The sequence below is a fragment of the Taurulus bubalis genome (genome assembly GCF_910589615.1).
Source record: "Taurulus bubalis genome assembly, chromosome: 2".
Taxonomy (NCBI): domain Eukaryota; kingdom Metazoa; phylum Chordata; class Actinopteri; order Perciformes; family Cottidae; genus Taurulus; species Taurulus bubalis.
In genome coordinates this window covers 18,997,647-19,014,951 of record NC_136590.1, presented here as the reverse complement: position 1 = coordinate 19,014,951, position 17,305 = coordinate 18,997,647, and the positions used below count along the sequence as shown (strand labels likewise).

The following is a 17,305-nucleotide window of genomic DNA, read 5'->3' as shown; positions in this document are numbered from 1 at the left end:
TACCTGCTGCTGATGCCGGGACCATGCCGGGCTGAGGGAGTCTTGATTTCTGTGGACTCTCTGGTTTGGACATCACCGTCTGTGGGTTCACAGGTGTGGGGCCGGGTACACCTGTCTGTGTGTGTATGATGGCGCCCAGCTTTGGGGAGACTGTGTGAATCTGTACGCTGGTTAGTTTCGGAATGGCTGTTTGGCCACTAAGTCCCGAAGAGACAGATTTTCGGGAGATTGTCGGTTTGCTGTTGGCCGGTTGTTTGAGAGGACTGGAAGGTTTCGAGGACACTGGAGGCTTTGGGCCTTTTCCAAGGGAGCCTACTCTACGGAACACGTTCCCCGGCCTCTGAGATTCATCGTCGCTGACGTCGCTGGGTGTGTGGAGACTGTTGGTTTGCGAGTGTTTGTACTCTCTGTTGGGGGACGCGGCCTCCTCAGGTGTCAATGAGTCTTTGGGTTTGTGTCGTCTTTTCACCGTGTCCGACTCCTTCAGATTGAACTCTGGGAGCTCCAGGCTGCTCGGGGTCTTGACTTCGGCATCCGCATGGGGGACAACCACTGTCCTGGGCCGCTGTTTGATAGTGAGGTTGCCTTCCTCAGCGAAAGGGAGGTGGCCACCGGAGCTGTGCCTTGGAGACGCCGTAGCACTCTTCGACATTCTTTCCCCTTTCCTTGCATTGTCTTCGAGTGCTCCCTCCGTGCCTCCAGCTCTTTGTCTGGCGGTCTCCAATTCTGTCTTCTCGCTACCCGTCCTCCTCAGGCCCCCCAAGCCCAGGGCAGGGACAGGTTTGTAGTGCTGTAGTATGATGCGAGGACTCATCCCATGTGGACTCAGAGAAGAAACGGGGATGAAAACAGGTGAAACTTGGATATGAGTTGGTGGGATGTCTATCCTCCGGGATGGACTGCAGCTGCTGCTTCCCTCTAGCCTGGCTGCGATGCTCCTCACAGAGCCCTCCAGCTCCGCCCCTTGCTTCACCTCTGGCTCCACCACTTTCTCGTTTCCTGGTTGGCGTACCGGGCTGCCACTTACCGAACTCATCCTTTTGGGCGGTGGCGGCGGTGGGCCCTTGCGTCGGGATCGCACGGCGAACGATTGGCTGCGGTTGATGTGCCGTTGGATCCCTGAGGCGCTCGTGTGCCCGCGTCCTGGCCTGCGCGACAGGGTGGCGTAGGAGGGCATGGCTGAAGAGGAAGCAGAGGTGCAGTGGGGAGCGAGCTCGTCTTCGTCATCCGGCTCGCCGTCAGACAGAGCGTAGCGAGTCAGGCTTTGGGCGCGCTTTTTGTGTGAGCCCCTCTGGGCGTCACCAGTGGGGCCAGGTCCAGGCCGGGGTCCCAGCAGAGGCACCGCTCCAGCCAGAGGTTTGGCGAGCCCCCACGGAGCCCCATTGACGCCTGCCGCCTGGGCATGGAGGTAACTGAAGGCCTTCTGTGTGGGCGAAGGCTGCGGGGACGGAGAGGAAGGGGAGGAGGGCGTGGGCTGATGGAGGCGGCTGGGGGACTGGAAGTGTTTGGTCTTGGGTGGGACGGCCGGGTAGGCAAAGCGGGGCATCTTGCTGGGTGTTAGTGGAGGAGTCAGAGGGGAGAAGGGGAGTTTGTTGGGGGTAGCAGAGCGACTCAGGTGCTCCCACATCTCTGTGGGTCTCTGTCTACTTCGACCGGCCTCCTCCCCCGCGCCGCTCCCCAGACTCTCCTCTGACCGGCTGGATATCCTGTCTGAAGACGCTGCAGCTTGGTGATCTTGAGAATACCCCGAACTTGAATTTCCGGAATTCCCTGACCCACGCGATCGCACGCTAATGCTCTCCTGGCTGACCGACATGGCCGACATAGCCGCTGCAGAGGGCACACCCCTGATGCCGAACGCCTCGGCGGCTCCTCCCCCGGCTCTGCCCATCATGGCGCTCTGCAGCTCGGCGCTCAACTCGCTGTCCTGGAAGGAGAGGAGCGCCCTGGGGGTCCGAGGGGAGGGGCAGCAGTCGTCAGGAGGAGCGTGAGCCTGCACATTGTGCGTGTGCTCAATGGCCACCATTTCCAGGGCGGCGGGGGGTTTCCGTCGGAGAGTCCCGCCTCCAGCTCTGTCGGCATGATTACGGAAGCGCTGCAGGTCGCAGAGTCTCTTCACTGCTAACATTAGCTTCTTCTGGTGGCCTGAATCAGAAAGAAAGTGAACACTACGATCAGCTGAATGTAGAACACAGAGCGTCCTCTCATGAACATTCTCGGATGTAAAAGTTCCTTCTTGACCGTTCAACTGTGATCTTGTAAAATTAAATTTTTGGCAAGAGACTTCAATAAATACAGCTGTTTGAAGGATATGTTTTCAGAGCAATATAACATAGATATTAGAGAGGGAATTTTGACCCGTTGAACTTACTAACACTAGCTCTAAGAAGCTTATAACGTATAATTAAAATGAAAAATCATTAATTTCCTCATTGTTTGATGAAATACATACAAAGTAATAAAAATGAAATGAAATTACTTTTTGGAACGGTTTCAGGACAGTGGTGTAAAACGTTTGTCCGGTTAGTCTGAGAAAGCTAATCGTAATCTGCAGGTCAAACTTTTCAATAACAGGAAATTGGAATCGGTGCATCTCTAGTGCAGAGTAATGTTTGTTTGGAGGCACAAAAGAGAATGAACATGAATGGATTTGAAGAGTAAACGGTAAAAAAAGAAAAACAGTATCATTCTTTCGGGGAAGCCGTGTAAATCCCCAGGAAGTTTCATAGAAGTCCGGTGTAATTCCTCACCCAGTTTGGTCATGCCTATCTCCTGCAGGTCCTCCCAGGTGATGTCTTTGACGATAGTAATGGAGTCATAGCCATTGTCACACAATCTCTTCTGGTACTGAGGCAGTCCAATCACACTCAGCCACTCGCCCAGGTCCGGCTGAGAGAAGCAAACAGACCAGACAAGAGTCAGACTCATCTTGGATGTTGTGCTTTGCTGATTTTAAGAAGCAGCATCAATTGTGTATCCTTAATAGCCCAGACACCAGTTTTACAACACAAGAAGTAGCTGCATATAAGAGTGTTTCAACACAAGAGCGATTCCTCACAGGGATGTAATCAGGCAGCCACTCAGGGATGCTCAGCTTGCCAATCTCCATTGAGATCTTCTTCCTGTGGCCCGGTTTGGTCACTCCGATGGCCGTCAGGTCCTGACGAACAAAATACATGTAGGCAGCCGGTGAATACAAAACATTTACATATATTTAGACCGTTCATCTTTCAAATATTGGGCATTGACTGCTTACAGTACAATGGATATTAATTGTACTGTATTCATTATATGAATTATATTATAGTTATTTCATAAAAGGGCGGTTCACTCCTTGGCTGTTATTTCTCAATATGACACGATGCATATGAAGGAAAACTATGCAGACAAGCAAAAAAAGTATGGAGATAGAAGTTGGAAAGAAATGGGCAACAGAGATGAGTACGATGGCTAAATGAGCACAGCAAGTAAAAGTGTTGCAAAAAAGTAAAACAAGCAAATTAATAAACACAAATAACAACAATGGATCTAAATTTGAAAAAAAAAAAATCATGCTAAAATGCTAATTGCAACACACACACCTCAGGGGTCATCCTGCTGATGGTGGGTACATCATATCCTGCGGTGATGAAGTTCGATGTGTACTGCTGCAACTGGAACTCATACAACCATTGGTAGATGGCCTCAGAGTCCTAACAACAGAGAGGGAGGATGTTTATTTCTTTCCATAAAAAGAAACAAAAACATGGTCAAACCTGGCAAAAACAAAAAGCACTACAAACGGAAAATAGTGAAAACGTTATGAGGTTACTTCTTCTTTCTCCATTCGTTTTATTTGGTCTCTCTTTCAAACTCTCAAAGCAAAGCAGAGTTGATGCTTGTTGGAACGGTGGAAAAACTAACAAAGAGGGTTTTGATGAATTATATTTGAGTTTCTGTCCAGTTTGAATGAAAGTGTTTCACAGTGATAAGCGAGGTAACGTTTGGAGACTTATGGCTTTGATTAGAGCATACTAAGCGTATGTTTGGACCATTTATAAATTATAATAATTGTCCAAATCCCTGCCGATTTAATTGACTAATTATTCACTTAGCGTCACATTGTCACGGGAGACTCAGAGAGAGGACCCAAATGCAGATGCGTGGTGAAAGACAGTGACTTTATTCTTTCCAAAACAGGTAGGATTCTCCAAAACAAACAGGATTCCGACAGAATGGAACAAAAAGTAGGACCAGGCACACACAGTACAACTCGACAAGGGGACAGGAGACAAACTGGGTTTAAATACAAGGGGAGGGTGAAGGTAATGACGCACAGGTGGAAACAATGAAGGCAGGACTTCACAATCAAACAGAGGTAAGGCACTCAGGGAAGGAGGTATCTGGAAAACGGACAGGTGAAAGGAATATGCAATCAGGGACAAAGCAGACAACAGGAAGCGCGGGGACACAGAGGACGCGGACTACAAAATAAGACAAACCCAAACCGTGACACACATAGCATCGCACTGGAAAAACGGGCAAAAATGAGCACATCCACCAAGGGGTCGTGCTTCCATCACTGCCAATAGGAGGTGGAGCCAAAAAACAGCAGTGACTATTGAAGAGTCATTTGTTCCGGAAATGAATGCCAATTTGAACCTTTCCCACGAGAGACAGAAGCCAGATGTTAATCATGTTAGTGGGGTAGAACTCAACTCACCTTGCCCTCCAGAAGCTGTTCCGGCCTCACAAAGCCTTTCTGGGGAGTGCCGTTGACTTGCCGATGGGAACCACCTAGAAAACACACACACGATCAGTCCTACAGGACGACAACCTGCATCAAGCTTCATCGCGAGTGTCTGTGGGTTTAGCCCATCCCGACGGTAAACAGGTAGACGGCGCTAGAACAATAATTATACACATTTGAGCAAATCACTAATATAGTCCGCATCAACATCAGTCCTGTCAAACTAAGTTAAGTCATGCTGAGTCAGCCTTCTTGCTTCTGTCTGAGTGGTGGCTATTGTTGGGTCTCTACAGGTGTTTGAAGGTGTGTTAGCTACCTGATCGGAAAACTCCATGAACACTCGTGACTCATCTCTAGTTCACTCATGACACATTACCACAGATCTCTGAGGAATGCACCTTTCCTCCCATCTGTTGCCCAAGTGTTTTCATCTTTTCTCCCTCTCTTTCAGACATCCCTCCCCACAGGGTCCAGTTACCGTTTAATTATCATCGTCTGTGAAGCGCCGTTCTGAACCCACGGATACACTCGAGTGAGTGGCTGAGATAGATGAGCAAAGTCAAAAAGTTCAAGGGCGTTTGATAACCCCAAAGAAAAAAGTGACAGTATGAAAAGCGTCAGTTCAACCAAATCATATATTCTCACTTAACTTTAGTGGTATCTAGCCGTGCAGATAGTTTGGGCTTCATTTACACAGGCAGATATATCTGCCTCCACCTTAAAGGGAAACTACGCCCTTTTATAAAATGTGTACATGTTATTCCTACGATCTAACAGACGGTCCAAAAGTATTGTTAAAAGACCTACTCTCTCTTAAATCCAAAAACTCAAATGTATAAAGTGTGCTCCAGAGACATTTCATTTGTGTTATAGATGGCACAGAGAGCAGATGAGGAATGTTCTGAGTATATGGTTAATTCTCTGTTTCACAACTAAAAACACTACAATAGAATAAAGCTCATTGTGTACAAACAAACATTCTGTGGAACTACCATTCATTGTCTATTGAACAGCTCCACACTTTATACTTGGAGATATCACAAGTTTAATACAGAGGTAGTTAAACCCTAGATAAAAGAATTGAGCCAGCTGTGATTAGCTTAGCATAAAGCAGGAGAAAAAAAGCTAGACTGGCGCTGTGCATAGTTGAAAAATACACCTCCTTAAATGTCTAAAGTTTTACATGTTGGGTGTCACTACACAGAAATGTAAAAAATATATTTGTTGTTCTAAGGGGGGAGTTCGGATCCGGAACTATTTCTTGGCGCAGGGATTTCTCGGAGCCTCGTCATCACCGTGAGGTTGCCAGGTTTGGCGCTACTATGACTCCATTTGTGTACAGACTAAACATACACGATACCAGCTGTTTACCACTGCTTCCAGTCTTCATGCTAAGCTAAGCTAACTCCAGTGCTGTACCAAACACACCGACACAGGAGTATCAATCTTTTCATCAAAAAAGTGTATTTCCCCCGACACTTTTGAAGTACTACTTGGTGAATCCAGGACTCTAAATGTCCCGAGGCCAAACCACCTCAACTGCTTATCTTTCTGAGTTTTAATTACTCAGATTCTTTTCTCTCTCTACTTTGCCGTGAAGGTCAGGGGCCCGTTGTCTCCCAAGAGAGTAAAACGTAGCACCGAGTGGAGAGGTATTTGGCCTCGGGGCAAGAGATGAAGCTTTTGGGTTGAGAAGCCAGTTGCTCTTCACAAAGACAAATAATACATTTGACTCTGTTATTTATCGATAGCAATCTAGAATGAAACCCTTTTAAGAGCGTGTTGTTTTGACATATTCGTTGCACCTGTCTTAACAGTAGGTAAGAAAAAAAACTAATATAGGACAGATGGAAAATTCAACATTCAACCTCTGAAGAGTGTCAGTCCACCAGGATAATTTTCTCTAGTTTCACCTACGCTGTCTCACTGCCTCTACTTTATCCTCCTCTGGTCACATGGTAACAACTGAATCTATCGATAGACAGGACATTAATTGTCCCCCACAGTCATGACAAAACATCAAACAACCTGCGCATGACTTCTTACCCATCAGGAGGAACGAGAGCGGCACAACTCCTGATGTTTGGCACTTCATCCTTCCTTCTGCCTATCCGTCACGCAGACATTTCTCCCAGTGAGGTCATCTGATCTGTTCCCTTTATTCCTCCTTTCTCCGTCACTTCACAAATGTGTTTTTGCTCTTTCTACTTCTGTTCTTGTCCCCTCCCTACGACCCCTCCCTCCAACTCCTCACTTCTCTCCTTCACTTTAACCCACCTTCCTATTCAGCCTGAGGTCAACAGTGAGCCTCTGCTTCATCTAGCATGTCACTCCATAACATGTTCAAAGCCCCTTCTCAGCACTCCAGAGAAGAACTGCACAATGTGCGCTTTTCTAAGATTTGTTTTTGCACCTGCCGTACAGATCTATAACAACCGTGCGCACACAAAAACACATTCTGCTAGCATGCAGTGTTTCCTTAGAAGAGGTGATTGGGAGCTTTTATGGGTTGTGTGGTGGAGACAGGATTGTGGTTTTATTGGTTTCTGTGGCGAGGTGAGGTCAGCCTTTTTTTTCTCTCCTCCCATCTCATTTCCTTTCAGACTCGCAGCAATAACGGCTCTCCAGAACTAATACACTGCTGCTACATTTGTCTATAATCACATTCCTCAAGTAGGTGCAGTAATGTTTAAAACGAGACAATAATAATATCATTTATGGCTTTGATGCTGTTGTGCCCTGGCTATGAGTCCTAAAGATGTATCCAAGTATCAGGATGTAATATGGATTTCATGTCGCATGTTATGATAAATAAGTCAGATTTCTAGAAATAGTCACACTATTAAGATAAAACAAAGATAATACTTAGAAAATATAGTATAAATCGTCAAACTATTTAAGTCATAATATTTCATAAAAAAAGTAATACTCCCAACAGATGAGGAAACGGGTAACCATTTATGAATCAAATGAAAGATTTGAATGACCAGCAGTAATAGATTTCACAAAAAAGCAACATTATCCAACATTATCAAAGCTTTTCAAAAGAAACTAAATAAATGACATGAATTACATGCTTGAAGCAGCAGCTAAAGCACAGCAGGGACTTGTAATATTCAAATATTGTAATAGTCAAAGACTGCCGAGATCGAAACACAAGTTCACGGCACCACAAAAGGATTAAAGCTCATGACTCACTGGGAATCACATGAACCTTTTCCTTGTAATCTATTCTAATTTCTGTAATTAGAGCTTTTTACTTGATTATCAAATGTATTTAATATAAAAAGGAGCTGAGAAGAGACAGAGACAGAAGATGTTTTATTCTCTGACCAACCTGTGGATCCATCTGCCTGTTTGATGTGCTCGGCTCCTGCAATGTGGAGGTGGTCTCCTGATTCACCAGCAGAGGGAGCCAGCTGCATACAGAAATAACAAAATGATGAAGGAAGATGCAACAAACACCACCACATCTCTAGAATTCCTGAGGTGCACTGCAGACAATATCCAACATGCCAAGTCAGATCGTGTTGTGTATTCAACTGTTCATTCACACAAATGAATCACGATGGAGAAATCGGAGCAGATCTAACCTTGCCAGTGTCAGCATTGTGGCGATTTTGAATCCCATTCTGTCTGTGGCCGCTCTCTGAGCTTTGGCCGCTGCCAGCGCTGCGGCTGCTGCCCACACTGCCGGCACTCCCAACACTGTTTCTGTCTCCTGAGAGAGAGAGAGAAAGAGAGAGAGAGAGAGAGAGAGAGAGAGAGACAGAGAGACAGAGATCACATCACGGTGTAGAATCAGACTTACATTAGACTGATAGTTAGGGAAAGCGAGATTGTATTGCACTGCAAAGATTTTAATGAAAAGGTCATTCCTATTAACCCATTTTAAAAGATTAGTTCAGCCTTTTATGATATGCGCATGTTTGCATTCTTATTCAAAAGTTAAATAGGCACAGTCTGCAGGATTCCAGGTGAACTATTAGCTGAAATAGAGTACAATACTCATAACTATGTTTTCCTTACTGTACGATCACCTGAAACGAAGAAATGTTTCTACAGTAGGCCAGAACGAACAAACCAAACACTGGCTCTGGAGAGAGCCTTTCACGGTTTTATGTTACAATGCTTGTAAAACTACGGTGACATGATCCACAGAGTGTAAAAACCGTGGTGCCACCAGCCACCGGCTGACTTCTGTTGCTCCTGAAGTCATTGGTATTATGGCAAGGTTGGAATCTGGGCCTCATGGTCTTGGAAAGGGAGGAGACTCAGTTGGTTGCAATCTCGGTACCACCGAATCCTACACACTGAGCCTTTAAATGAAAAGATCTTTACCAATCTCATGTCTGTGGGCGTGTTCGGTGCTTAGCTTAGCTTAGCTTAGGTTAGAGACTGGAAATAGTGAGAGACAAGCAGTTTGGCTCTGTCCAAAGTGGAGAATTCACCAATTATATATAATTTGTTTGGCTTATCAATGATGTGTGATTTTAGGGGGAGTTACATGATAAAGGAACCACAGTTTATCCAGTTCAGCATGAAAGTTGCAGAATGCATCACCCCATATAATCACAAAATATTTACACCGTTTTAGTGTGAAATAAACAAACAAGATATAACATGCTAATTAGTGAGCTTTTATGCTAAGCTAATCAACACCCAAGCTCTAGCTATGATTGCTACCCATCCTCTTATCTAACTCTCAAAGCGCATTAATGTTTTTACCAAAAAAACGTTCTTTAAAATGTTGCCAATTTCTGCAATTATCTGGTGATCAGCTGACATTATCGCTTTGCTTATAAAAACAAAAGTGCAATTTTTTTCATATTTTGCTGTGCAGGCTTTCAGGTTGGAGGTAGCTGCACAATACAGGAGCAACCATGAAGAAAAGGCTTGAAAGAGTGCTGCTTACCATTATAACTGCTGCAAGATAAGTCAAAGGTTAAGGTTACCGGATTATTTGGGTGGGTGGGTGGGTGGGGGGGGCAAGGCAAGGTCAAGACTCTGAGATTTTAAGGGATACAGATGGGAATAAGCTTCTTTAAAGAGGCAGGTATCAGCATAGCTGGGATGGGATCTGGTCAACAGCTTCACACAGGGTTGGTTGGCTGCCAGGGTTTGGGACCACACACCCTTACCAGTGGGAGCGCTCCTGAGGACCCAAATGTCCTGAGCAGGGCTATCAGCACTAGCTGGGGCAGAGAGCTGACTGTCAGGTGGAGCACCTAACAAACACACACACATACTTTAGACACACGCTCACTGTGTGACCCAGACACCGTAGCCGGGAGAGGACCTACTGCATCAATCTGCCACTGAGCAACAGAGGGTTGATCGAGAGGGGACTGGGATCAGGAGGCTGTTTGGGAGGAACTTGTGAAACTTGGGAACATGGAAGGACTATGAGACAAGGGGCCCCTGGGCACAGACATGTAAAAGCCCCACCACCACACTCCTCCGATATAGAGACCTTTAACAAAGACCTAACAAGATGGATTAGGATGGCTTTTCAAAAGGGACAGTAAGAACTGCAAAATTATGGTTAAAGACTTGGCTCAACCCCCTCGGCTATTGTTCCAGAAGGGGCTATTCATTCACTGTCATATCCAGAGCTTCCTATGATCAGATACCATCCTCGTTATCTCCGGAGGGAATTTACATCGGCCGTTATCACAGCGGTGCCTTGGTTTGTTGAATTACGGTTTTGAAGCCTTGAGTTCAGCGTTTTGCTGTTGTCATCTTGGTCTGGAAGTGACACGAAAGGGGGTGGAGCTTAATACAAGCAAACATTAAACAAGGCGACTCCCAGACTGGACGTCCTGGTAGGTAGCTCTGTCAATTACAAGGTAGCCCCGCCCTAAAGCATACCCTGCTTTACCGTCTATTTTACTCTAAATGGACCATAATTTACTAAATGAACATCATGCTGTATCGAAGAAGATTTGAAACTAAAGATTGAGACGATAAACTCATGTTTACAATGTTTACTGAGGGAATAAATCAGGAGAGAAGTAGTCATTTTCTCATAGACTTCTATACAATCTGACTTATTTTTGTAACCAGAGGAGTTACCCCTTGGTGGCCAATAGAGAGAATGCAAGTTTTAAAGCACTTCCACATTGGCTTAACTTTTCAGAACTTGAGGTTGCCTCAGTAGGATATATTTTAGGACAACAACATAGACCCCACGATATTCTCCTTGCATACAAGTCCCTCCCACCGAGGATGCATGGAAAGACGCAGGAAATTAACCATGCGAGGAAATATGTGCTTAGAGAAATGAAACGTCCTTTCCGTCACTGTGTAGTGACATCCGTTTCGAATGGCAGCAGCTGATCACAGATGGATCGTCTGTCCACTTTAACAGCTGTAGAGACGTTGGAGTTTGTGTCTGCACACATGTGTACTGTGCTAATACTAATGAAGGCACACAGTTACCAAAGCCTGAGCTGCAGTGTTTTCTCGCTGTAGCCTGTTACCTGTTACACCTGCACATGAATAAAAGCCTGCATTCTGTTTTTATACTGTGCACTGTGTGTAAATTAGAGAGACAGGAAGCATTTCTACGACTGGCAGAATGCATTTATATTATTTATTCATTATTTGCGTCTTTATTTATTGGTATTCTGATTGTGAATTAATTATTTAAATCACTCAGAATATAACGTTGGTGTCTTTTGAACAATGGGAATTATTTATTAGGCTAAATATCTCAGGGGAAATTGAAATTATGTAACTCATGTCAAACCAGACGCTCAGGAGTTATTAGCCTCATATGTGACGATAACCGATGTAGAAAGTGAAGGCTTGCTCATGGCTACTCAGAGATGCCTCCTTGCTTTTGATCCTCACTCCTCAGGGCAGAAAAAGGATCTTTAATACGGCCATAAGATGGAGCAAGGAAATGTCAATCAGAAACTTAGGATAAACCCACAGATCAATGGCATTGTAGCTAGGAATACTGTACGGACATTCCCAAATCAGGAGGTACAAAGGCCCAGGATCTCTGCCCACTGATAATACCCCTCTGCTTGAATAACCACCGCCCGGCAGCACTCACCTCTATCATCATCAAGTACTTTGAGCCGTTAGTCAGATCCGTCCTCTCTTGCCTCCCAAACTCACTCAATAAATGACTTGAAACAAAACAATTTACAAACTAACCTTGGCAACCGCATCGTTTTTAGTCACTTTGCGCCTTATTGTGGTTTTACCGTGTCTCTTGGAGGTTGTACAGTGTCTCTTTGTGGTCCTATTAGGTCTCTTAGTAGTTGTTTTGCACTTTTGTATTTGTTTGACTGACTTTCCAACAAGAAATAAGTCACCTAAAAAAAAGGAGGGCGCCCAGACCCATTGTATTCTTATGTGTATGTGTGTGTGTGTGTGCGTGCGTGCGTACCTGCAGGATCATAACCAAGGATGTATAAGTCATCAGTCTGAGGGGCGGAGCCATGGCTTGAGGGAGGAACTCTGGACGTTAAGTGTTGTCGTTGGCTAGTCATTGAGGCTTGCCGGGATAGAGTGCCCCCTAGGGTCAGGGAGACAGGTTTGGGTTGGGATGGCATGGCATGCATGAGTGAGAGAAAGAAGTACATGTACATGCATGTGTGTTTTGTCAGTTCGAACTGCGGGCACAGGTATGGGAACAGACAAGAAAAAGGCAACAGAAAACACCCTTTGGAAGTATTGTGAACACATTTTTAACTTTGTCATATATTCTTCTTCATTGAGCATTTGGAACAACAGCTAAAAACCAGCAAATTCACCGTAAATCCCCTACTGATGTTACATAAGAGGCTGCTGAAAGAGAGTGTAAGATCACCAGCGACGCTTATAGGGCTTACTTTTCCTTTGTGTGTTGTTGGTCCACAGTTGCTGACATCATTGACATTATCACAGAACTCAGGCACACACACACGCACACACGCACTACTGAGTTTGCCTCATAAGCAAAGAGCCTGTCACCGACTTAAAGTCAAACTCTCTTTCTCTTGTCTGTTCTCCCTCAAGCATGAGCGCGCGCGCACACACACACACACACACACACACACACACACACACACACACACACACAATATCCCAGCGCAGACTGTGAGGGCTTTAGCACTGAGCTGACACTTTGCAATCTGGCCATAGTAATCCTATTAATGTGTGTCTCTGTGTGTGAATATCTACGTTTGTGTGTGTTTCCAGGCTTGTTAAGGAACTTGAAATGAAGTGAACACGCGTTTGTGTGTGTGTGTGTGTGTGTGTGTGTGTGTGTGTGTGTGTGTGTGTCTGTAGCTGTTATTGGACTCCTCGCTGTGCTTGTCCCGCTGTTTGAATGTCAGTGGCTTTACAGCTGCAAAACAAACATTGGGATAATATTCCTTTTATTCAAAGGGATTAAATCAGATGATTTACAAGCATGCTGAACCGTCCAGTGATCATCCATGCCAACATGATAGATCCTGCTTGTGTACAAGTGTCGAGATATATTCTTAGCCCAGATATGTTAAAACCAATGCCCTGGGTTAGCCCTTTTAACAGCACTCTGTCAAAGAGTGATAGACAGAGTACGACATCATCTCAGTGGCCTTCAGTGCTTGAAGGGGGCCGGTAGTAAGCGGTACTTCTACATTTTACTCTTTGGCGTACTGTGACGTTTTCTTGCACTTTGGCACTTCTCACAAGCTGCCAGAACCCTCCTCCTCCTCCCTCTTCACATCGGGTCCTCTGGGGCAAGTCATAACCCTGTCACCACACGATGTTGCACCAGCATTTTTTGCAACGTCCGAACATAAAAACAATGAGGAAAGAATCTGGACGAGGGAAGGTGACAACCAGGGCGCTATGATTGAGTGTTTTTTTTTGTCATGTTTATTATTGTGATCAAATAGAATTATTACTTTATTTCAATGTTTTAAGATTCTGCAATTTTAGATTTATAGAATATGATTTTATGGAGAAAACATGTCCTGAGGAACTAAATTCAACTACACATGGAATAAGAAAGTAGCACTGTAGTAGCACTTTAGTAGCACTTAAATGGCACTTACTGATAGCACTTTGTAGTTTAACTTTATTGAAGAAATTGTACTTTCTTGATTCTTGTTGTTCTGAGTTTGTACTCATGGTTGAATGCACTTATTGTAAGTCACTTTGGATAAAATCGTCAGCTCAATGAAATGTAATGTAATGTAAATGTTTCGACGAAGGCTGTGTAAATAACAAGAAATTAATAATAAAAAAGTACAATGTAGTGTTGCATGAAGCAGCATACGTTATGCATGTGTGAGCTGCTTGTTTGTCTACCTGCTCGTCTGCTGATGACCTCCACCACTGAAGGGGGGAAGAAGCCCACCCGGTCCGTCCCCCGCTGGGTGTCATGGATGTGACCTTTCCACCGGCCGTCTGAGTGCTGCTCCAGGACCTGACACCAACCAATAAATCATGAGCACGTTTGTGATGCTGTGAGCAGCACTAATCTCGCGACGATTCACAATCACATTAGACAAGAGCATGGAACGCAAACAGTCTCGAACAAATTAGTCAACCATGTGAAGACTGAGCGCTTTGGTTAAAGTGGGGGAAAAAAGGTGGGGGAAGAATTTGGAACTTGCTTTCATAACATTTTCCCTTGTCAACTGCACACCGACTCTAAGTATGGACGTCACGTGTGTGACTCCTCCAGGCATGTTTTTAAGTCCCTAATGAGAGAGCCAAAACAAACACCTCTGCCTTCTGACAGGATACCACTGCACAACAACATACGAGCCCATACAGGAGTCTGGGATGTCACAAGGACTCGTTTATAAGATATCGAAATATACAGCAGTAAGCACATAAACACCAAAATGTGCACGCGCATGAATTAGTGCAAACAGCATGTGTGTGTGTGTGTGTTTGTGTGTGTGTGCGTGTGTGGAGGGGGAGGGAATGCGATAACAAGTTGTTAATAAGAGAGCGACTGCAGCAGGTTTGTGCCTGTTCCTCTGCTGTGGTCTCCTTGCTCAGGGTACACTAAATTACACCGCAACTTCCCACACAAATCCTAACAACAAGCCTTCACTCACAAATGTCTTGTGATTCCCCCGCCAGTGAACAGGCAGAGTGAAGGCAGCTGCCGGCGGGTGAAAATGATTTAAAAGTAGTTCCAGTCTGGGGAAATGTACCATGGTTCACCTGTACGTGACTAGTGTTACAGTAATTACTGCGTGGTCACGGACGTGAACAAAACACACAGCAAGCCTTCCCCTGGGAGAGGTGCAGCAAAGTAAATATGCACAATGGTAAATGAAATTTCGTAATTTGAACCCTTAAGAGGAGAAGACGTGTGTCTGGAGCGGTTTGTTACGTCTTTCAATCGTCCGTCTCGCTGAGCAGATGAGCTTCTCTTCTTACAAACATGTCGATCCGCACCAACACCCAAAGGGCTACCTGGACTATGAGGTCATAGTCGCAAAGTTTTAACAATGCATACCATGCATACCATACCATGCCACATAGCTCATTTCTCACACACAGACTGGGCTTTATAAATGAGTAGTGTGGGTATACAAACATCATGCATACTTCAGAACAGTGTGATCAATGTATCCTCATACAACAGTTTGCAGGATATCTATTAAATCTGAAATGCCAAACCTGGTTATGCAACAACTACTTGGTTAGGTTTAGGAAGTGATCGTATTTTGAGGACAAAGTACGTTTTTTACGTAACTTACATAGGTTGCTTTAGTTAAGTTATGTAAAAAAAGTCGAAATAAGTAAACATTCACTTTTGGTTACATACAGGATGCGAACAACGGCCTCCCGAGTGAAGGTCCTGAGGTTGTTTGACCCATCCATCCACCCTGACCTGCTGCCTGTGCAGATTCGTTCTATATACTACATACTTTCCTTAAAGGCAGCCCTGCACGTCCAGGCTCAGGATTATGTAGGTTATATAAGAATTACAGTGCATTACTTTTATTGAAATTAAACCGCTTGGAGTGATTTCAATATATATATATTTCTTTGTTTAAATTAGCACATTTATTTTTTTCATTTCATTTGATAAATTTTTTTAAATGTTTAGTTTATAGTTTCTTATTTATCTCCAATACATATCTTGAATCTCAATTGAAAAATTGACCAAAAAAAATAATACTTAGTTAGTCAATTTCCACAGATTATTAACAGCAATCTGTTAAATGCTTAATTTTGATTACAAATGTTCATCATTGTTTTTATTTCCATTGGAGGATCCACCTTAAGTCTCCTTCAATATGTAAACTAATCTTTAAATCGCAATAGATATGAACAAACTACTTCGCAAACGAAGCTAACAAAGGGTAAAAAGAAAAAAGTTGTTATTTGAGCCACTGAAAGCAGGAGAATGGCAGAATTGGCAATCAGTTTGCTGAGACGCAACAACTAAAGTAAAAACACGGATGATGCTAACTTACTGAAGCAGGCAGTCATTAAAGAGAAGGGTTATTTTGTCAAGAAACACAAAAAAAACTAATACCATAACAAGATCTCCAGCCCGGAGGTTAAGAGCCGTGGGGTCGTGGAGGTTCCAGTAGTCCTTCACCGCTCTGACCTGGAGAGAGCTTGATGCCTCTGCACAGAGACAGAAAGATACAGACACATAATGTATCTCTATTCTGTTTCCACTGCCTCTGTCTCCATCAAAGAGAAAATCCACACTTCATAAAAGCATCAATGAAGTCCCAAAGAAAACTTGTTTTTAAGAGCCACTAACCTCTCAGCAACTGTTTGATTTCCCTGCTGGCTGTGGAGGTGGTGAACTGGTTGACGATATCCAAAGCTGTCTGGTTGTACGTGTTGCGCATGTTCACATTGATGCCCGCCTAGAAACACACACACAAACACACGGTGGAGTTACTGTGGGTGAGGTTCAGTTTAATAACAAAACCCTCCCTCAAAAGGCCTCCCTCTTTTATTAAAGCATAACAATTGCAGTGTGAAGTTGTGTTAGTTTGCAATTATCTTTGTATGTACACCGTCAATATGAAAACATCCGTGTCAGCCTTCAAAATTCCACATCAGCTGAACTTTAATATTTTACGTCTTTGCTTACATCAAGCAGCAGCCGCACTACTTCCATTTTGCCGTAGAGGGCAGCTTCGTGCAGAGACGTCCCGGCTTTGGTGGCTCTGTTGATGTCAATGCCGGCTTTGAGCAGCAACCTGGGTAATTAAAGCAGAAGCACTCATGTAAGGCCGTAGGCAACCCCTCAGAAAACAGATTCTTCCATTCAACTGTTACAGACATCTGCGACATCTCATTAAGCCATATACCCCCCACTCATCCGCCACACACACACACACACACACACACACACACTAAGAAATGTAACTGAATGCTGGTGGCGTTGTATCCAGAGAGCGGTTGCAGGAGGAGGAGGTCCTCGGCTCGCTGTGTGAATGTTGAGTCAGGTTCCTCTGATGAAAACACTGAAGCAATGCTGTAGGATGTTCTCTGAATGTTAACCCACTACCAACATAGCCTTGCCACCAATTTCCGCGGTGGATGCCAACACTTCCGCCGCTACTTCCTTTGCTGTTACAGCAGGTTACCAGTCAG

General features: G+C 44.5%; 1 protein-coding gene across 1 annotated transcript in view; it reads right to left on the bottom strand.

The window, feature by feature from the left end:
* Window positions 1–17,305, bottom strand: part of LOC306753653 (CASK interacting protein 2) — a gene marked incomplete at its 5' end in the record, with an annotated part of 50,354 nt that overhangs the window by 2,656 nt on the left and 30,393 nt on the right. The window contains 13 exons of the mRNA XM_079237548.1: window positions 4–2,145; window positions 2,751–2,889; window positions 3,059–3,160; window positions 3,582–3,692; window positions 4,703–4,776; window positions 8,067–8,148; window positions 8,323–8,450; window positions 9,871–9,957; window positions 12,132–12,260; window positions 14,027–14,144; window positions 16,224–16,318; window positions 16,461–16,569; window positions 16,800–16,908. Coding sequence (XP_079093674.1) covers window positions 4–2,145; window positions 2,751–2,889; window positions 3,059–3,160; window positions 3,582–3,692; window positions 4,703–4,776; window positions 8,067–8,148; window positions 8,323–8,450; window positions 9,871–9,957; window positions 12,132–12,260; window positions 14,027–14,144; window positions 16,224–16,318; window positions 16,461–16,569; window positions 16,800–16,908 — 3,425 coding nt within the window. The remainder of the gene's footprint in view (window positions 1–3; window positions 2,146–2,750; window positions 2,890–3,058; window positions 3,161–3,581; window positions 3,693–4,702; window positions 4,777–8,066; window positions 8,149–8,322; window positions 8,451–9,870; window positions 9,958–12,131; window positions 12,261–14,026; window positions 14,145–16,223; window positions 16,319–16,460; window positions 16,570–16,799; window positions 16,909–17,305) is intronic.